Source organism: Morone saxatilis, unplaced genomic scaffold, assembly GCF_004916995.1.
Source record: "Morone saxatilis isolate NCDOM2014 unplaced genomic scaffold, NCSU_SB_2.0 Contig12, whole genome shotgun sequence".
Lineage (NCBI taxonomy): Eukaryota > Metazoa > Chordata > Actinopteri > Moronidae > Morone > Morone saxatilis.
In genome coordinates this window covers 5,547,719-5,570,870 of record NW_023339674.1, presented here as the reverse complement: position 1 = coordinate 5,570,870, position 23,152 = coordinate 5,547,719, and the positions used below count along the sequence as shown (strand labels likewise).

The 23,152-nt window shown below is 39.0% G+C and overlaps 1 protein-coding gene across 1 annotated transcript in view; it reads right to left on the bottom strand.

The window, feature by feature from the left end:
* The window catches only part of LOC118322009 (ephrin type-B receptor 1-B-like), a 50,598-nt gene that overhangs the window by 27,127 nt on the left and 319 nt on the right, over positions 1-23,152 (bottom strand). The window contains exons 2-8 of the mRNA XM_035653588.1: positions 22,839-23,129; positions 21,819-22,037; positions 21,539-21,719; positions 13,480-13,635; positions 8,161-8,423; positions 5,137-5,212; positions 3,690-3,814 (exon numbers count right to left, since the gene is read on the bottom strand). Of these exons, the coding sequence (XP_035509481.1) occupies positions 3,690-3,814; positions 5,137-5,212; positions 8,161-8,423; positions 13,480-13,635; positions 21,539-21,719; positions 21,819-22,037; positions 22,839-23,129 (1,311 nt within the window). The remainder of the gene's footprint in view (positions 1-3,689; positions 3,815-5,136; positions 5,213-8,160; positions 8,424-13,479; positions 13,636-21,538; positions 21,720-21,818; positions 22,038-22,838; positions 23,130-23,152) is intronic.

Here is a 23,152-nt window from a genome sequence, read left to right as displayed (position 1 = left end):
CCAAACACTGGCTGTAGATTGGGCATTTCACATTTTTTGCGAGTTTTGCAGCCACTTTAGTTTCTCCTACACACTTCACAGCCCATTCTCATTCCCAACTCATCAAATACAGACTGGCTCCTTTAAGTGATTCAACTAGGGAGATATAAAGATCTTCCAGTGCTCTCAAGATCTTTACATACAAAACAAAAAGTAGTGCAGTGACAATTTTTTATTCATCAAATTTAATTATCTTCTGTAAAACACTGAAAACAAGTGACACAGCACATTCACAATGGTCAATAATATTGTTTCATCTCTGGAAAATGAGCTTTAGTACTAAAGAATCAACACAAAATATGGCGAACCGCAGATGGTCCACAGAATGGAAGTTGAACATAACGCTAGAAATATCTTTTCAGACAATGTGGAAGGGGGTCCTCCGCTTGCCACCTGGCTGACCTGGTACATCTGGACTACTTTGACCCAGGCCCAGATAAGCAGAGAAAAAAGGGATGGATTGATGGATGGATGGGAGACATGGAAGTACGTGTTGCGCAGTGCTTCTGTACTTACATTCAGACGTACTGAGACTATTATCTCACATTAGTACAGTGGCAAGGATAAAGAAAACATCCAATGAGTTTGTTGACATAATAGCACTTTTCAAGCTCCATCATTACATATTCTGATCGTTGACAATGGCAAAGAAAATACAAAGAATAATTTTGAATGTCTTGTTTCCTTTAACCACCACTGCCTAGGACAGACAGATCCTCAACATCTAACCCTGAATGAATGGATGGTTTCCTGCAGAGACGTTCTACTCTCTGTGGTGGCCTGTCTATCTCTCTGTCCTCCATAGATAAAGTTAACTATGTAAAACCAGCTGTTTGTGATGTCTTCTGGCACATATTGAGACACAAAGGTCCACAGAGGGACTTGAAGGCCACAATAACAGTGAGCTGTGTGAATCTAGGACACAATCAACACTCAACAACTCAACAACAATACAGCAGCATTAGTGGCTGCAGTCCACAAACACTGTACGATTCCTCCCCACAGACTCTAGAGCATGTGTAATCACCATGAGGAGCCTATTAGTGAAAAACTGTATCCGAGTTGTAAAAAAGTGGGATATCATTGGGAAAATCACCAAGACTGCTGATATGATTGTATTAATATAAAAGATGTAGTTTCATCACCTTCAGTGTATCATTAAACTATTTTTACTAGGGTGTAATGCAATTTTGGTCATTGGTTGATTTAAGTTCTGTCTAAATCACTGTCCATAATTATCTTTTTAATGAGACTAGTGATTAAGGTGAAGAGTGGGCTGCACAAGTCACACAAGATCTGCATGAGTTATTTTGTGAGTTTCTTGACCATTTAAACAGTTGATTTAATTTGATCTTCCAGAGCCCACAGATCTTAATTAGATTCCATATTGTGTGTTACGGCTTATGAAACTGTGGTGACTCAGACTACTTCATCAGTTGCTCACAGAAGAAAGTAAAAGCTTCAGGATTCAATTAATCAATAAACCTTTCTCTTAAAATTTTGCTTAGTTAAGTCGTCTTACACTTTAACAAGATCCCACTGTAGCCACTTGTTGATAAATGGATGCTCATTTCTGCTACACGGCTACAATAAACAATTGATGTGTGCTGGAATAAAGAGAAGCTCTTCCATCACTGTAACACCTTGTCAGTATGACTACGGGCTCCATGAAATATGCATTGAAGCTCTCAGATCAATCTAGACGCATTAGGAAATAATACTGTATAAAAAATTATGCATGAGCTCTTTAATAGACATCCAGCACAAGTGAGAGAAAATACATAAATTACAAGAATTCTAAATCTAAGAAAGATGTTCGCATCTTTGTGCCATCAACTGTCCTTAATTCATCAACATGTCATGTTTAAAAGGAGCAGAACTCACCAGACTCTGAACTAATAATAATAATAATGATTTTTTTTTTTACCAACCATTCGTATTTGTGTTAAGTGACAGGGAAATAATGACTAATAACAATATAAGTACTACAAGACCTGTGCATTACTGAGTGATCATTTTTATTTTGACTGATGTTGTGGTGAATGGACACATTCAAAACACACCAAATCTTTCATGGTTACGGTATGTTTATTCATTTATATATTCTGGCTTGTCATTTGCTCATTATTCTGCTGTCAGTTCAGACACAGCCAGTCTCTGATTATAGTCACCTCACCTGCTCACCCTCATTCCCTCATTAGTTTCCTAGTATATAGATTAATTGATATCCACTAGTTCTCATCCAGACTGTCTTTGTGTCATATGCCTTAGCTTTCCAGCGTCTCGAATTTGCTTGTTTTGATCCTGATTTTCTTTTCAACCAAGCCTGTATTACTTGGATTCTGCCTCATTTTAGCCCCTTTTGGACATTGTTGTTGCCAACCTGGATTTCTGTATTATTGTACATTCTTCAAGTAAAGACTCTTTAACTTTTACCTTTGCCTCCCGAGTTGTGCATTTAGGTTGTTTTTTGTGTTTTCAACTGTGACAAAAATGTTTTGTGTTTGAATGTCTCATAAGTGTAACAGTGGCCATTGTGGTATTTAGTTAATAATTTTAGATATTTGTTAAAATAGCTGAAATATCCAGTGGGGACATCGTGCCAAGTATATATATATATACACATAATACTTAAAATTACACTTGGATTTTGCACCCGTATTATTATGCAGATATTTACCTTTTTTTATTAGTTTGGGTTATATCATGGATCAACGATTTCTGATGAAAAAAATAATGTATTCATTAAAATTTGTCCTCGTTGACCTATTTTTTTTCTCCAGTTCTTTAAGTTTTGGATGATCTGGGGTTGTTATATTGATGTTGCTGTAGTTCCCTAATTATCTTTGATGAAATTGTTCGATGAACATTACCATATAAATATGTATATTCCTTCCTTTGCCGAAGAGAAGATCATTGCCACTTTCTTTGTCTGTACGTTGTAGGTACGTTCATTATGAAGCTAGAGCCAGGAGACCTTAGCTTAGCATAAAGACTGGAGACAGGGTAAAACAGCACCTCCAAAGCTAACTAATACAAAAACTAGTAACTAACTAACTAGGTAACAGTAAAAAAGTTGCGGTTCTATTGGCCAATTATGTGATGGATGAATAAACAAACAAGATACATATTAATTATTTACCTTTAGATGGACTTTTTTTTTTACTCTCGGACTGAGCCTGGGCTAGCTGTTTCCCCTTGAATCCAGTCTTTATGCTAAGCTAAGCTTACTGTCTCCTAGGTGAGATTTGTATCTACTGATTTAGCTATTCCTTTGAGTAAATTTACCTTATTTGTGTAATTACATAAATAGGAATGTATATGTTTTCTCACTGAAATATTTTTGTGGGCTTCTGAATGGTTACTTTACCCAGCATCTGTGTCCAAATAATGTACACCTGTCCATACACCAGGTGAAGACAGAGCAGACTGACACATCGTAAATAAAACATACCAACAACAGTTTCTTTTACTTTACAAATTATTAAGAGCTGAGGCATTTGAGAAACAGTGTTGCTGCTGATAATAGATGACTTAGACGAAGCTGATATCGATTCTTCTGTTTTATCAACTCTAATGGATTACTGGCTGTGACCATGACACCACAAAGCACACACAAACACCCACAGACATTTATCATCCCACTCTACCTTGTCATAGTATCGTATCTCGTAGTCGAGGATAATTCCGTTGGGCTGTTCGGGCGGTGGCCATGACAGCGAGAAACTGCGGCTCGTTGAACTCACTTGGTGCATTATGGGAACCACTGAGGGAGCTGTTAAAAAACACACACACACACACACAAATACACACAATCAATTAGGCAGTTAAAGGATTCGCTAGCATGCTTAAACACCATAAATATGGAAATTTAGTGTGTAATGTAATGACATATTGCCAAGGATTATTTACACCCAAAGGAGAAAAATGTTTCCTCATCCAGGCTCATGAAAACAAATTACTGCACTTGTCACTGATGGGGAAACAAGAGTTATGTCTGTAATGCATTTTTACTCATAATTTTAGGAACCAGAAGCTGTTGGCTATAATGTATTTCATGGTTTTGCCTCTGGGATCTTTTTATGAGATGGTTTTCATCACATTTGTACTTTAGTTGATGGCGTACACTGGAGAGAGGAGGGAATCAAGACATGGAGATTGATACTACACCAGTAACAAGTATCAAACTGATATAAGTTATGTTGAGAAAGAGAATGTATGCTTCTCACACAGCGGAGTCACAAAGAATATCGTGGGACTGCCATAATCCTCGGTAAATGCTGTGATACCTCATGAGCCACATGTGTCTTCTGTAGTCATAATTTGACAGTGTGAGTGAGCTGTCGCCTGAAAACCTCATAGTCTTTTTTTAATATTGCCACAATTGACATTTTACAGGGGTCTCTATATGTCGAGCGAGTTTCATATCCTAAGGCCCCGTGAAATGCGCTAAAACCTACTGCATAATTTAAACCCCAGCAGTGCAGTCAACCTGAAAATAAATCAGTTTTTGTTGAGTCCTAAAAGATTTCAGGGATAAGAGAGTTTTTCATCCGGCAGCAGTAACAAATGTGCTCAGAAAGCAGCAGGGTGACAATGGATCATGTTTCGATTAGGAATGAGCCTAGGTTGCCGTAGATGAGGTAAATGGTGTGTTTTCCATCAGAGTAAAGCAGCTTTTAAATCTAAATTTGGGTAGCGGTGGAAATATCACTTGTGTCTGTCTCCATAAAGTATTGATGGAGCAGTAACTCAGCTCACTTTATAGTCTCTAAGAATTACACTGTCAGAGACTGAGAGAGGGGGACAGAGAGAGTGGAGGGCACGGAGAGGGGATAAAGGCAAGAAAGAGAGAACTGAGAGGCAAAGGGGGAAAGAGGAAAACAGGATGAAAGCTGTGGATGTGCAGGAAAGACAGAGAAAGGGGAGAGAAAAGGAGACAGAGGGAGAGAGATGACAAGCTTATAACATGTTTTATGAATTAAAAGGCTGTAGCTCAATTTCCTTTATCCCCCTAGCCAGCATAATCCACTGTGCCCCGGGGTATGCTTACACACACACACACACACACACACAGCTTTTGCACTCCCGACTCACCAGCCTGATTGGTTGTAATGTTGATTGACAGTTGTTGGGCGGGATAAGGGCTCTTGTTGGAGACTCCGTTTACTGCCTGTAGAGGACAAAGTGTAATGGTCAGCGGTCACAGTTACTAGGCCTGTCATGCTTTCTTTTCTCGCACAGCACATATGCAGTTTACAGTGTTAAAAGGTGGCAGAATTAACACTCATAAATCCTAACAATAATAATATTTATTATTCCTAACAATAGGCCCTTGATTTCAGACAAAGGTAGACAGAGAAGACAGTAGACAGTAGAAGAGGCCTCTCATCTCTATCCAGTGACTGGGGATTTCACCAGCTGAAATGACAGCAGATTCTTGTCAGCTGAAGTTACATAGCTGATTATGATAACATTAGCTCTATGAGTTGCTTGAAAACTCACAGACTGACTTTGTAATGTTTCCAGCTGATTTGTCTTAAATATGCACTTGATGGTTAAATTCATTATTTTGTGCTAACAGAATGAGGCTAAAGACGGGCTCAGAGTGCAGGAGTTTTAAAATCCAAACCAATTTTGAATTTACATTGCTTTAAGCACATAAGGAGAAAATTCACCAATTTTTTTTCTTTGTAATCTCAAACATGCACACACTTCAAAATGAAACAGGTTGCTGTAGTAACGCCAAAGCCTTTCAGTGAGAAAAAAAAGAGAAAAAAGCTACACAAGTCTGGATGAGAAAATGGTTGTCTATTCAGCCAGTTAGATGTCTGTTTGTGTAGTTTAATATGTATATAGTATGATAGCTGTCAGCCTTAAGGGCTAACAAGTCCACCACTGCTTGGCAACATTCACTTTCATACCGATGTAATTATTTAACATTTAAATATCAAACATGTGAGTAGGTCTGGAGGTTTAGGTCTGGATCTGTAAACCCCTCACATTCCCAGATAATCTGGGTCGAACATTGGTACAAACCATGGTCCCAGTCCAGATTTCTCCTTCCTACGTAACCCAGTCTGGCTGCTTAGCTTACACATTTGGACAAGCAAAACAGAGGTTGGATATCTGCTTTATTGTTGGTATAACAGTGTGTTTCACTTTTAAAGTTACAAGAGAAAAGGCTTTTAAGTTTAGAGCTAACTGATGAGTTTGGCAAAAAAAAATCTGCTGACGTTACCATACTAGACTGTGTTAGCATCCAGGACACATAATGAGACAATATTACACAAAGGTTTTACAGGTTAGGTTTTCTGTAACTAACCATAATGTAGTATGAAATACTACCTCTGAAGTAACACTGGGTTAACGTGACATGATCAATAGGGCAGCTTACATTTGAGGAGATAAACAAACTACAAATTAATTCCTTTTGCTCTCTTTTGGACTTGAAAAGGAATACAACACCCTCCACACTCTTACGACACTCTTACTACATCCACATGCACTCTGCTTTGGCATGTTGAGAAATCTGAAGCTTAACAGACCCTCTGTGCAGAATTATGGTTGCTAAGCTATGATTGGAGAAATCACTGTTCAGGGAAGGAATTTAGCAAAGAGTCAATTATCAGCAACAATGAGTTGGTTTTCATTTCAGCGTAGAAGCACCGCCGATGTCTTCTTCAAACTGTAAGGTCTCACCGTCTTTCTCATCTCACAAACACAAAGACACAATTAACAGGATTCGAGTGCGTTTTAAAGACCACCTAATTAGCTGTCACATACTGTTTGTCATGGGCTCAGTTAATCATTTCGACGGTTGAAACAATGTCTTCAGTCATAGCAAGTCATTAAACAAAGGCGTGGTAATTAGTGACGCTAGCTTACTCCAAGCTCTAATTCTATATTGTTTTGTTTGCTTCGTTATCATTTCACATTTTATTTTGTGTTTTCCTTTTTCCTTGAGTTTCTGAGGATTCAAAAATACCAGGTTTGCCAAAATATAAAAAAAAGGTTTTCTACATATTACCAGTGAGTTAGATAATAGAGATATAATAAAACTCCTATTTTTAATTTGGTACACTGGACTTGAGATGAGATTTCACAATACAAGGCTGAATGGGAAGTAACAAGCTTTCTTCCCTTAACAATTACCATGTGGGTCACCTTGATTTAGACACCCAGCCTTGATGGTAAAGGCGGACGATGGCAGAAGATTAAAAGGTTCACCATCGTACTGACTTTATAGGCATCGTGGTGGCCTTGTGGTTTGAGAGAACATGACAGCATAACAGCAAACTGTGCACAAAGCCCCTGTGTCAGAAAGCATCTATGTAGCTTCAGTATCCTTGAGCATCACAGTGAATATCTGGCAGCTATTTACATATTATAACAAGAGTTGACAGCACACTTAGGACCAAGATTGTTTTTAATGTATTTTTTAGTATATTTTTTATAGTTCTCAGTATAAATTTTTTTAGAGAAGAAACTGTATTTTAAACAGTTATCCTACTTTGTAAAAGTTACATTTCAAAGTAACTTTCTTCAACATTGCGTAACAAGTGGTGTGAAAAGTTAAAGGAATTCTCCACTGAAAATCCAACTTTTGAGCAAAGTATCACTCTCCGCCTGTATGCTTAAAAGGTGGCTTTGTAAAGTTTGTTACTCACTTCTTCGTGGAGCGTTAAAATACCCTGGATTCACAGCCGTTACAGTGGCCTCCAATGACAATTGAATCATGGCAGAGTCAATTTGCCAGTACTGTGCCTCCTGCAAAGCTACGAAGAGGCAACAGTGTCAAGAATCGTGTCTGTAGATATGTATGTTGTGAGGAAACTATGAGCATGAAGATCAACAGAGGAGGAGTGGATTATGCTGCAGGAAGTGTTTTCTTAAAGGTCTTAAAGGTCTTGCTGTGATTCTGGGTAGCTGTTGGTGGCCATTGCAACTGAATCCAAACCTAAACATAGCTGCCATTGAGATAACTTTTCAGAGACACCTTTAAAACGATCAGTGTGTGATACTCTATATATACATATATATCTATATCTAGGTGAATATTCTTTCAACATCATTCAACAGCCCGCATGCTGAACAAAACAGAGTGCACAGTGGACAAACCTGTATCTCAAAGGTGTACGATGTATGCGCCCGCAGCTTGCTGATCTTCACCCTCGTTTCCTTTAACCCTCGCTTGCCTGGAATGAATGCCACGCCGTCGTCACACGGCTGACATGCCCGGCGCTCACTGCTGTGGCACCGCCGGCATAAGACATTATATGACAGGTCGTCACGGTGCCCGGTGTCCCGTGGTGAGTGCCACTCCAGAAGCACTGATGTCTGGTTGACGACCGAGACCACATTGCGAGGAGCCGAAGGGACACCTGGAGGAAGATTATTGGGGGTTAAAGGGTTGACACTGAAAATACAATGTTTCCAATGTCTGTTTCAGTTTCAACAGGACTATAACTGGCCACACTTATGTGCTGCAGATATCAATCAGGCAAATTCAAGCAAATCACTCCTCCACACCTGGATGTAATCAAATTCATTATGTTCAGCACTTGAGAAAATCACTTGTTTTTTTTTTTTATTAAGCAGTGCCTACTAATGGCTTACATATGGACAAATGTGTTACTATCACAGGAGGTCTGGTATTTTATAGCTAAGCAAGCTGTTGTATAAGCAGAGCATCCCTGCGTGTATGCTATAAGCTATGTTTGGAAACGTTTCAGTTGATATAATATTACAGTAACTAGGGAGCCAAGAAGTCTCACATTGTCATTAACATAAATGTGTGACGGGGGTTATCATGTCAGATTTACTGATGTATTGTTAGTGCAGATGCTGGAGTATCACTGTCCTGTTATCCACAATATTTTCCATAAACATGTCTGACCCATTACTGAGATTACATTAAAAGAAAATCAACCAACCGTGTTTCAGTTTGTGCTTGTGACTCAAGATTAGCTACAGAAACAAAAGGAGGAAATAACAGGACCGGTACTAAATTCAGAAACATTTAGTATTTCACTTTGTAATTGTGTGTCTCTACTTCACTACATGTCAAGGGAAATATTTATCGAATGGCAGTAACTACGAGATAATACTTAGATAGAGAGATTCAACCAGAATTTTGATACGTGATTAATCCTTGTCTTATTTGAATTTTTATTTTAAAATGCATTATTCTAGCATAAAAAACACAAATATTTTTTGGTTTTTATAGACTTGCATTTCAATGTGTCAACTTAAGTGTTTGGAAAATTCTGATGTACATTTTTTACAATATTTGGACATTATGATTAATGAATTACTCAAGAAAAGAGCCTTATGCAGCCCTATTTTACATACAATATAAGATATATCTGACTAAGATGAATAACTGAAAATAACATCTTGTCTCATAGCATCTTGGGTGTTTGAGGGATCATCATCCTGTTTGCCTAGATTATATTCTATATTAAAGTATGAACCCCTTGGCCACTGCCCTCTGAACTTTTCATATGATATCATTTTCTGCCCTCTTCATATGAAGATGAGGAACATTTAAACATTTGTTGTGTCATTTCAAGGCTGCCTTGAGGCAAAGTTGCCAAGTGTAGTTTCCAACCAGTATCGCTGGTACAGATGTAGTGAATTTGGGCTAACCCTGTCTCTAACTGTCAGAAGGTGACCTAACAGATCACCACAAGCCAGAGAATCTCTTTTTATCTGTCACTCTTCAGTCAGTCACTTTCTTTTGTGCTGGCTCTCTCTCTTTTCTGACAGCTCATCTCTTTGATCTGAGGAGAAACTGGTTTTTAGGGTGTTATCGTGAGTCTTAAACCCAGAGTTTTCACAAGGTTAAACCTAGCGGGTTCACTTCTCCTCGACTACTCATGCACAGACACACATCACAAGACCTGCGACACACACAGAGACACACCCGCACGACATGCTGGAACAAGTGCAGTTGAAATGAAATGGATATTCAACCTTGGCATATGTTAAATCACAGAGTCATAAGAAACGTCTGAGATGTCCCCGTGGAATATGCGTGTGCGTGTATTTGTCGAGCAGACACTCACAGACACCCACACTGCGGAATCAAAGTGCAAACAATCAGTAGGGGTTCGAAAATCTAAGTTGCACCATCTTATAAACATTCCTACTGAGAGAGAGGACCCAAGAGAAACTGTGCATTCATAATTACACACACACACACACACACACACACACACGACACCACACACACACACCACACACACCACCACAACCACACACACACCACACACACACGCTGGGTTGTGTGGGGTGTGTGTGGTTGTGTGTGGTGTGTGTGTGTATAATAGGTAAACAAGATATTCAAATAAACCTTTACTTCAGACATCACAACTAACAAATGAAGCCTCACCATTGAATACACACAGAAGCTACCCCTGCTGGACCCCAACAATCCCTAAGAGTTTTAAAATCTGCCAGGCTTTATGACACACACACAGCACCGTACACACACACACACACGTAGTGTGGTGACACAGATATTCACTCGATTTTTACATTTGATCTGAATAGCACAAGTACAAATTATTTTACACAGCCAGACACTCAGAGTTCACAGAAAATACACATTCATATGCAAAAAAGTAAGAAAATAGGTAATAATCATATTTTAAATTGACCATTTTGTATTAACAATAGAAACCGTTTCAAGCACTTCAAAGAGTGATCTATACTGCAGTCTACAGCCACACTTCCTCACTGTTTGAGTGGCTTTCGCAGCATCAATCTGACCTCTCCACAAAAATACACACACATATACAATACACTCACACAAACCCTCCTCCTCCGTACCTATGCAGCCCATGAGGCATGCTGAGAGAAAGATTTTCTGTCAGCCAACTATCTACACACGGCACGCTCACTCTTCCATTTCACTGATCTGATTTTATATGTGATTGAGTTTAAACCAAATAAAAATAAACTGAAGCTCCTTCCTATATTGAAGTTCTATCGCACGGTTTTCAGAGTTTTTCACTCTTCTTTTTTATTGATGCTGTGTTTGAAAAAAAAAAACAACCTGTGTAACTCCATTTGTTTTTGCCCTTGAATTGAAAGTACCAAGGTAATTCACAAAGCTGTGTAGGCTGAGTAGGTTGACACCTGACACCTTTTCACTGGGGAAGTTGATTTTTCTTCTGTCAGCATCAATTTGAGAGTTTGCTGCCACTGTTTGAGGTGAGCTTTTTCATGTGCTTTCTCTCTTGTCAGAATAGATTAACCCCATAAATTGCACCATTACCACTGTGGCAAAATCATTTTCCCCTATGTAATATACTGCAATAGATGATGAGTAGTGACATGGTTTGATTGAAATACAAGTAAACAAATTCAAACAATCACTAACATTGCAGAATGTAGCCCCAATAATATGAGTTTTTAGGGTAGGACATGAAATTAGCTTTAATCCTGGATTACAGGTGATAAATTACATTATTTGTTACCTCTCTGGATGTTTTTATGGATCACTATGGCACTATTTTACAACGACACTGATTATGCATCTAAGGCTACTTTCACGGCCAACCTGTTTGGCTTGGTTCAAACGAACTGTGGAGCATTTGAACATTTGGTTTGGTTTATGGAGACTGAGTGAGGAGGCGATCAATTAAACTCTGGTGCAGACTGAACAACTGGACCAACACCTGAAAGGTTGGTTCTCTGCCTGTTTCTAAGTCCAATACTGTTTGTTTGTGGTGTAACAACAAAGCAAACCAACTACAGAAATGTGTGATAGTAGATAAGTAATTTTAGCATGAATATTTAAACTATTAAATCCATCTACCAGTGGTGGATGTCTGGTAAACTGAAGGATTAAGTGTTCCTTTATGGGTTGAGAAAATTATCCTCCTTCTTAAGCTAAAATAAACTATTTAAAAACCCTCTTGGATTAGCTGGAAAATGCATTTTGACAAAGCTGAAAACAGGCCTCTTTTTCTAAGCTCATGAAAAGTTGACTTTTTAGAGATACGTGGTTCTCACAGGACAGCGACGCTATATTATACAAATATAATGATCTTATATAATTTGATGTACTGCTGTAGATTAATCTAGCCAACAGTATCTGGTTAAAATTAGCTTAACCTCAAACAACCACGGCAGTAAAATGCTAAATACACACTAAAGCAGCAGTTATATTAATCCAACAACGTCCAAATATATATACCAAACAACAACCAGTCCCCCTTAATATGAAGGTACAAAATGTCTCCTTTTCATCTTGTTTCTACCTCACTATTTATGGCATATGAGGCCCAGTTGGGGTTTTGCTCTTTGTGACCATCATAAAAGATAAATACACACATAAGAAGCAGTAGTGCAGAAGTACTGCATGACCTGGCTGGTAGTCACCGGAATTTGATTCCCCATGTGGGCTCATGTAGTGCTGAGGATGTAGGACAACACCAAAACTCAACAATCAAGTTACCTGTCAGTCCATATGACGTTATTTTTACACCTGTTGGTTCATTTGTGATAACCCATTGTTCACAAAACAGAACTAAAAGACAACAATGAATCCTTATTTTGGTCTAGAACTGAACCAAACTACAGGTGTGAAAGAGATCCAAACTTTGAGCAATGGGATGAATTAGTAGAGCAGTATAGTGTCAACATAGGGACATCAAGGGCTACAAGTAGGGCTCATAAAATAATCACCAATATTCACTGTTGTGATTCATACAACAACACCTGGATTAATATTCTACAGTTTTGGGATTACCTTTTATGTATTTTTCTGGCAGAATGTTGCAAATTCATTCATAAATGTAAACCAGTAAAATAAAGACCCGCCCATGAATGTTTTTTTTAGCCCCCCAAAAAACATGAAGTTGTATCCAGGTCACCAGGACGTGCACAAACACACACACATGTACCTCCGCACACAGTACACACTGACATATACACACAGTTTCACAGTTTGAGACTTGCTGCAGAGACAGTCCAAATGATTCATGTCTCAACCTACTTACACCATCTCTCTGTGGAACAGAGAGGCAGCATGTTTCAAACTCTGTGCCTCGTCTTGCATAGCAATACAGCCTCTTCAACACACTAAACACATATTCACTTCAATGGAAAGCCTGAGGAATGTGGCAGTGTTATTACTTACTGCTCCCCAAATCCCCAAACAAGGACGGGAACACTGCGGCACACACTCGCTGAATGAGGTGCATAAAATTAAGGATGGAATAATAAATCAAAGCAGATATTGGCCTTTAGTTCAATAATGAGATATTGGATGTCAGTGATGTCAACCACTGATATGTTGTAATATGTCAGCTATTGGTACATAATAAAACCAAAAATCTGCCCTCTCAGATTATGTCTCGATTACCCTGAGGCATAATCACACTCAGTTATTGAGCATGTCTTTTTGTGTGACAGAGAGAGACTCACTGGTGCACATGTCCTCTGGTTTGTCCATGTCTCCTCGGTAATAGCCGTTCCGACAACCGCAGAGGGTGGCAGCCTCGATGGTGGAGCGACTGTTGAGCGGACATTGCTGACATAATCCTGCCCCCTGGAACGACTTAAAGGTGCCCTGAGGGCAAGCTGAAGAGAAAGAGAGAGAGAGGGGAAAAGCATTAATAAAAAACAATACACAATTCTGCATCCTGAACATAAATGAAACACAACAATAAGCTATGTTTGGTAAGACATTTGGTAAACTTTGTTTTTGAAAGACGCTGTACCAGTAGAGTTATTACTCGTAGTATGAGGTTGACAAAGCACAGAGGGGGATTTTCTGGGAGTAGCAGCAATTTTATCTTGTTCAGACAAGTAAACAAAAACATTTTGTGTACACACTGATTATCTGTGGTGTAGATTATGATTTCACTTCTGTGGTTTCTGTACGAGTTGTTTCTGTCCATAGTTATTAACTAAATTATCCTTTATGACATGAAACTCAAATGAATTCTTAAAAAGATTATGTCTGCCTTTGTATCCAACTTTTATTCGTCCAGCTTGTGTTGAGCATACAGTACTTGTTTGTTTGTATGGAGTTTCATCATATGCACTGCAGTCTGCTGGGGATAAGACAAGTCTAGTAATGGAGGTTGTCCAGTGTGTATTGGACGCTTCTTACAGAAGTTTTGTTAAATTAAGGCGATGCCTGTCTCCCATCCACAGTGTTTAGTAGGCTGTATGAAGGCCCTCCTTTTCACTTAACTAGCACAGTGCCTGTTTGGAAAAATAATGGCCACAGAACTGCTCATCCAAACAACTTCAGTTAACATTGCGCTTCCTTGGGTCAGCAATACACCCACCAAGTGTGAAGTCGATTGAATTAGGCAGAAGTGATGGAGAGCTGTACCCAGCTTGCCGTTTGATGGTGTAACAGTTAACAGGGGTCCCTTCTCAATACACTCTCAATATTTTGTTCAATTAAATGCCACAGCAGGTCTTGCGTGTCCCTCTTCAGCCTTAAATTTGAGGAAGAACAGTACCCATTTTAAAAATGTAATAAAACATGCCTGAGCCTTTTTAGTTACCTCCACTGGATAATGTGCATTTAATATCCATCTGCTGCCAAATAACCTCACATACGTCGCTGTACATTGCTGTACTCCCTCAGAACTGCTCATCCACACCAACCCACTCCCTATATATTCTTATCCAAAAACATTATGTTTCTGGAATGCCGCAGGTGTATGCTTCATGCCTTTGTTTTCTTGGCAAATGTAGTGTTGCATTTTACATTTTTTTGACATCGATTTTAATAGCATACCTTTGCCTAAACACAATGTCATAGAGCAGAATCATGGCTCCTACTGCTTTGGTTAAATGTACAATCAGTGTATATTTCACCAGTTCTTTGAATGAAATAAGCACATGTTATTAATAGTGCTGCTGATCAATAACAGTCATGTCTCTGTTACCTCAAAGATGTTTTTGAAACAGAAATATACCTGTCTACCTCTGTGTGTTTGCTGGGAATATATTTTTATTATTATTTTATTTTATTTATTCAACCTTTATTTTACTGGTCTCTTAAGATCACTTTTACAAGAAAGCCCTAACCAAAATGTGAGCTCAGTTTGCAAATAATAAGCAGCACAGTAGCAGGTTAAAGGGGCTTTCAGAGCAGTCTACTTACTAGCTTGGAATTTTCAAGTAAAACCCAAGGACAGCTCAGCACTGTTCACTTAAATCGAGTGCAGGAAGAGTTCATGTTTCAGGCTTGAGTACTTGTCAATTATTTGTCAGTTGTACAAATATTAGGTGCCATGTTCAAGGCATTTTGAAAGTAGCTCAGGTTAGTCATTAACATTTCCAGGCTGGTCAGCAATTGAACCCTTCAAAGCTCCAATTTGTGTAGAAACTCTGCTTTCACAGCGGCACTGCTACGAGTGACTGTGTTACTGAGAATGAGTCCTGAGAGTAACAGCCAAACTAAACAAATAATTATATTTAGTTTAATCACACAATATGTAATTTCTGCTGCTAAGGGGTCTCTCACATCAAAAGAATAACAAAAGAAGACGTTTGATGATGTTGTGAAGTAGCGTGGGATAACGGGAGTTGTTGTCTTCACCACCATTGCTGTCATTGCACTGCAAGCCGAATTAAACTGAATTAGATGCTGTCCAGCGGACAAAGGACCTCGTTGGGGGGGCTGTAAGACCTGGTGATTAAAACCAGAAAAACACTGAATAAAGCAGTTTCACCTTACAAATTTCTATTTCTCGCTATTCAGCAGAAAAAGGACGTTCTGTGAGCTGAGCTGCCACTAAGTGTGCCCTGCTTGTGTTCAATGACTAAAATCCTTCATCCAGTTAAAATATATAGTTTAAAATGAGACAGGTCTAAAAAGTGTACTGTACTGTACAAATATGGCTTCAAACTTTTTTCTGGCAGCCAACCACCACACTGATGCATGCACAAAGGGGATATGACGCCATTGACAGGCGACCAGTGAAACGCACTGTTAGCTGAATAAAATTACAAATTTATCTGGGTTTGAACATTGTTGGAAACAATTGTTCCATTGTTGTGTACTTACATTATCCATTGTTGTATATTGTTATTGTAGTCATTTTAATAGGGAAATGTTACATAATATAGCTTTAAAGCTGGAGAAGAGAAAGTTACATTTGATCAAATGTAACATCATGATAAACATCTGAAGTAAGACACATCACCTGTTAAGGCAGAGTACTTTGTGTCCCAGAAGGACACCTGTTTTTATAAGTTTTTATAAGTGCCTTTTTGGTGAGGGCAAACACATTCTGAATTATGACTATAAGTACAAAAAATAAAGCCAAACAGGGAAACAGAGAGGTGTGAAATGAGAAATTAGACTGAATCGAAAGCTCTGCCGAAAGGCTGAGAAAATCAAAATGAGGTTTTTTAATGTTACTTTTTTACAGTTTTGATTTATCTTTAGCACTTTGTTTTCCCTCCTCCGCTGTAATGAATGTTCACTTTATCTCCAAGATGCTTTAGATGCCGTAAGACCAAAATGCAAATGTTACACAGATTTATGGTGGAAGACAGAGGGGACTCCATACAAATGATAACATGAATTGAGTGAAAGAAGTAAATGAGACAGTAAGTTAAGAGTCTCGGAGTGTCGCTTAATCAAACGTTAAAGTGTTAAAGGGTCAGACAGATTGTGCTTAAGAGAGAAAAAGCAAAAGCAAAGAGGGAAACAAATAAAGAAGTACTCAAAGACGTAAGACAAAGAAATGGAGGATGAGAGACTAAGGGGAGGTGAACTGCAATGAAACTGCTGGTTTTATTCTTCTCTCTCAATATTGCTATTTCTGCAGTACTGTTCTATTGTGTTCACTCTCCTGAAATGTTATATTGTTATTTCTTGGTTTTGCTGATGCTTTTGTTCTAACATGATTTACAACGGCGGATGCTGTTCTTTGCCCCCGTGTTTTACTGCATATTACATTGTACATGAACCGCAGAGCTTGAAGAAACTACACAGGACTCAGCTGTGAAGAGCATTTCGTATCATATTGCAGGACTTCTTCAGGCTTGGATTAAATGTGAACAATTTTTTCAATACATCGCTGGCCCCAAATTATGGCGTGGAGTAACTGTTTCACCACTTAGAAATGGTGTAACATCAGTGAACTGCACAGTCCCTGGGCCTAACTGTCCTCTCCTTCCTGTGTGGTGTGGAGGAGGTTGTGAGCCCTGGTTTCTGTGAGTAGAACAATGTTATTTCAGTCTTGAGTAGGAGATGTTTAGTTGTTTTTTTGATACTGGTGCTAAAGGGAGTTCTTATAAAACGCAGGACTGGTTTTTATTTCAGTAACATCATGAATAGTGTTAAAATAAATAGCACTCAATTTGCTGACCGACAGAAAATTCATTTAAAACTGTTTTGATAAAACGATCAATTTGCAAGTGTAAAAGTAAAAAAGCTGTGAGGTGCCTATAGTTTAGGTTCCTAGTTTGACTACTGTTGAAGCTCTATATCTCTAATTTAATGTCATCCCTGCACTGTCTGTGTAAAATGCCCAAAAATACTTAAAAAAAAAAAAAAGAATAAATGGCTGTAAAAGGCTTACTGTCACTCTAGTTAAACATGCAACAGTTTCAAAGAGGTTGATACAGAATCTTATGTAAGCGCCCCTTCTCAGAGTCTTGTGCCCTTTCGCAAAGTGTACAGTACTTGAAATGTACTGTAACACTCACATATTTAACTTATCTCCAGCTACAGTTTTGCCAACGTTTCCCTGACTCTCCATATGTCAGACACCTTCTCCCCCCTTATATTCTTCTGTCGGTCTATGTCAGTCAGTTACTTTATATTCTGACAACCTTTCTTTGAAGTTATCTCTTCAGGAGTGTCAATGGCTTGTGCCTCTTTGTGTGTGTGTGTGTGTGTGTGTGAGAGAGAGTGAGTGTGAGTGAGAGAGAGTGTGAGTGAGTGAGTGAGTGAGTGAGTGAGTGAGTGAGTGAGTGAGTGAGTGAGTGAGTTGTGTGTGTTGTGTGTGTGTGTGTGTGTGTGTGTGTGTGTGTGTGTGGTGTGTGTGTGTGTGTGTGGGCTTGATAGGCAGATAGACATCTGCTTGTCAAGGTCCATTTATTCAACAACCTTGCTCAATACACATTGGGCGTGTCCACCATGGCAACAAGTCTGCTTCCTCTCTCTATTAGTTATGTCTCCTCTCTTTCTCTCTGAGCTTGTCCAGCTGTGGTAATGCTAACACTACATTATGCATGTTTTTTTTTGTGTGGTGAATACGCTTGGTACAGTCAGTTATTTCTAATGTTTAATAGGATGAATGGTCCAAAATGTTGTTGGTGACAGGAGTAGGAATTTTATTAAAAACTGATGAGCATTGTCATCTGCCTCTAAAATGTATTATTTCTCAAAGTGGTCAACTTTGTTGGCCTTGACATATATTACATTTTATTGGTGTCATTGATTTTTAACCAGTGTACCATTGTTAAAGTCCAATTACTTTCAGAGAGACACATTCTAGGAGTACTGGTTCCCTCTGTGCCTTAAACCCAAGCTGTGTGGGAGTCACACAGTGACCAATGTAGATGACAATTGTTAAAGCTGGCATACAAGCTCAATGATCAATTATGAAAAACCTTGCATGAGCGCATGTGTGTGTGTGTGGTGTGTGTGTGGTGTGTGTGTATGTGTGCATAAAGGCCTGCAGATTTTAAAAACTCTTAGAGCATTGTTGGGGTCCACAGCAGGGGTAGTTTGTGTGTATTAATGTACGGCTTACATTTGTAGTTGTGGCATTTGAAGTAAAGGTCTATTGAATATTGGTTTACTTAACCACACACCAACCCCACACCCACACACACCACACACACACACACACACACACACACAACACACAAACACCACACAGGTCTTGTGATGTTGATCCCAGTTTTTGCCGTATGGTTTGCACAATATGGGCCTGGTTTGGTGGCAAATAAACACAATCTCTGTGGCCTGACACACAACACACACACACACACACACAACACACACACACACAAAGACAACCATCTGTTCTAATAGTGAGTCCAAGTTTCCTGCCAAGTTGTTATCCCCCAGCTGATTGGCAGAAGAGCACACCAAAAAAGATGCCAGCTCAGTGGAGACCCAGACGGGACAATGCTCTGTCCCCAATGCATTTAAATCACTCTTTAAGCATAAAAGCTTTCACATAAAAACCCGAGAGGCCAGGTGTACGTAGACATGCAATTCCAACAGAAACTGGTCAAGTCCACATCCAACGGAGTCTGTTCTTTGGTCTGCATCCAGTCAAACTTTCGTTGTAATGGCTGGATGAATAAAAATCTATTATAAATTTGGCTGTGATCAAATATTTTATCCATAAGGAATTCAGAGACTTCAATAAATGTCCAAAAGTTTAAGTTTACAATTGCTAGCCACAATATACAATAAGCCAGTCCTAAACACAGACACAAAGTAAGAACAGGTTGGAGGCAGAGAAAAACACTCATTTGAGTGCAAGCGGCAGTCTCACCTGTGATTAAGACGCATCCCAGGAAAGTATCAAGGCTCTCAGAGAAACAACCCACACAACAGTAACATCACACATTGCTGGCAGAATACTATCGCAAATTAGGAATTTTACTGATGAATCATAACAGGCCAAAGATATAAGCTTCCTGGCTTGTAAACATTTCACACTGTGGGAACTTAAGGACTGTAGGATTTTATGCTCACAGGATTGAAGATTTCATTTATTTTTGTAATTATTTATTTATTTAGTGTTTAAAATTTTATTTATTTATTTATGTATTTATTTAAATAGATATTCTGTTTGCATCTCATACTCATTTTTCAGGATGTGGATCTCCTACTAGGGAATTTCAAGCTTCAAGAAACCTTGAACTCAACAGAAATTGTGACTTAATTTATCCTGTCATAAATATGACAAATATTATTGTGATAAAATGTTTTGCCATTTCACGCAGATCTACTCTCTAGTTTTGTATTTCAAGGGCAACAATTACAAGCTCAGTACTTTTTTTTTTAGAGCTTCAGAGCAAAGAACTGGGAGGACTTATTATAACTACAAATTCCACCTTAATTCTTTCTGCAATGGCAATCAAGATTACCATAGTATTGTCAGACTTAATCACTGTCTCCCATGAGTCGTGTCTGGCTTACCTTCTACCCACTCAAATATTATGAAGGAAAAGTATTTTTGTGCAAGAAGAGACACTGACGCCAAAGGCAAAGCTAACATTTCAGTCAGTGCTTTTAATGTATTTCACTGGAGACAGATAGAATACTATTCATCAGTCCTTTTTTTACTCTCTATCCCTTTTATCTGTCACATTTTATTTTACCTTTCTGTCCTTGGACTGTCCTTTTTTTTAAAACTTATTTTATTTCTTACCAGTCCATCTCTCCAGAGGGCTCTCCTGTCTTTCTGTCTCCTTACCTTCCTTTCCTACTTTCCTCCTTTCCTTCCTTCAGTCTTTCCTTTAAGATGCCCCTGTATCTCTTCGAGACACTCTCTGACAGTTCAGGAATAATTTGCAGTAGACTAATCTGGCTGGAACACGCTAAACTAATTAACAAGGGATGAAGGGGCCTCACTTATCATTTCACCATATGTACATACATCACACACACTCATGCCCCACACACACACTCACACTCTCACACCCACACAAAATAGACGAGACTCTCCAGGGAGAATAAGAAATGATGGGTACTACTTCGGAGAGGAAATGGGGAAGGAGGCCAGATATAAAAAGGAAGTGAAAGAGGTAGAGGCAGCTATTTCTGTGCCATGTTCATTCAAGTCTGTTTTTACTAATATTAACATATGGAACAGTGTGGGCCGCACCCTTGGGCAAAAATACATAGGAAAATATATACATGTGATTATTCAGCAATGACATACTTTGCTTTCCTGCACACACTAATACATTTGCATTTTTGTACCGAATTGACTCAGCATCCAATATTCCAGCTATGACACTGTTTTGTAGACCAAGCCAGGACTTAGACATGACACATTTTTCATCGTGAATGGAAAACAAAGAATACTGATATGATCACATTTTGTTCAAAACATATTTTCCATACCTTATTTTCAACACACACACATTTAATATAAGAACTAAGGTTGTAAACATTTGTTTTATTCTATGCCTGGTGATACCTATTTGATGTATTTTCCCAGAGATATTGCCTGCTGCAGTAGCCTGGCTGCTGTGGTTGATAATGAGAGGCATGTTTGGTGGATATTGATTTGCTGTCATACTGTCTTGTTTGTTGATACAAATTAAAAAAAAGTGAAATTGGTGCGCAGCATGCAACAGTGTTTGCTGTAGCAAGGTCATTAGAACAGGTTAAAACAAAAATTATAATTAATTCAGTCTACATGGAATAATCTCTGATATGCTTTGATGCAGCATTTGCACCAGTTTTTATTTTTTCCAATTTTTTTACGAGCACAGTTTGAACGAGCACGGCATCATTAATGCGCAGATTTACCTCGACACACGTTGCCATTGTCTGGTTCATAACCCGCCTTGCAGCTGCAGCTGCCGATGGGAACCATCCACTCTCCGTCTCCGTTACAGTAGAGCTTTATGGGCACGTCTACCTCCTCGGCGTTGGGGATACAACTTCCCCTAGCGATGACTAATGAGGTAGACTCCGCTCCAGTCAGTGTCTGCACAGAATCAGAATCATAAAAATTAATATGGTGGACAACAGCTGCACCAAACTGATGAAAAGAGCACAACAGATTTAATTTAGTTTTGGTCCACACCTCTGGGAAAAAAGCAAAGTTCTGCACAATGCTCGGGCATTTCTTGTAGAATACTCTGACAGCCAGAAGGGACATGCAAGCGCCCAGATCCTGGAAGGCCAAGTGGAACCCTCTGCCTTTGGACAGCGGCCCGAAACTCCGGACTTCTGTGTTCACCTTCATTAGCCGTCCCCCAAAATCAACCTGGGAGAAACTCTCATCTGCTGCAATGGTGTCCACCTTACAGCGAGGTAGACACACAGAGGATAGGAAAGAGGAAAAAAGGCAAAGAAAATGTTGTAAATTGACTATTTTATTTAGCTTCTTCTGTCCCTGTTCTTTGTATAAAGGGAAATTGTGGTTCTTATTTTATATTCACTAAGTAATGGTTGAATCTGCTGTGTAATACTGGATAAATGCACCTGTGACAACATAACGTATAATTTTATTATGTTATAATTTACAATTTCCAGTGTGAAACTATACTGAAAAAATTGGTTAATTGACTGTGTACATGACATTTTTAGGAGAAAAGTCAAATATGAATCCCAAAGTTCACAGGAAAAAAAAAAAAAAAAACACTCGATCAGTAAGAGTTACATCAGTAGGAAGTTTTGAAAAATTTCAGACCAACGGGTTCTCCCATCCAATTGTGCATTAAGTTTAAGAAGTACAAAAAATTCTTCTATACAATCTAAATCGCAAAATTTGCAGATACGTGACTTTCACTGGACAGAGACGATGTACTGAATATGCACAATGTCAGATTTCCAGCCTCTGGCCTTCATTTTCTTCAAAGTAGTGAATTGATGAGGCTCATTTGTACGGCAGCATTTAACACTCCCATTAACATGTCAAATGACAAAAAATGTCAGACTTGAAGCAAATTGATGGCCATAACAAAGCCCAACAATATTGGTCTCTTTGTGCAAAGAAAAATGTTGATTATCATCACAATTTTACTCAGAAATAGTTTGAAAATCTTGTCAGAACCAGCAGCTCTTCACACAATACAAAGGCTCCAGTTTCTAGATCCAGTACCTTAAGAAAAGGGGCATTGGCCCAGTACTCCACCCCTTTGATGCCCTCTGACACGGTCCTGTCGGTCTCCAGGTAGTACAGGTTGAACGTCTCTTTGCAGGACCCCAGGACGCTGGGGATGGAGGCGCAGTCGCGTACGGTGAAGCGGATCTCCACGTAGATGCGCTGTGCTGCCCGCCGGTCAATGTAAGTGGTGAGGAGCCAGTTGTTCTGGCTGGGCTCGAACACGTTGCACACCTGGTATGTCCTGATGGTGTTAAGGTTCTCATCATAGCCGCTCACCTCCTCCCACTGAAGAGTGTGTGTGTGTGTGT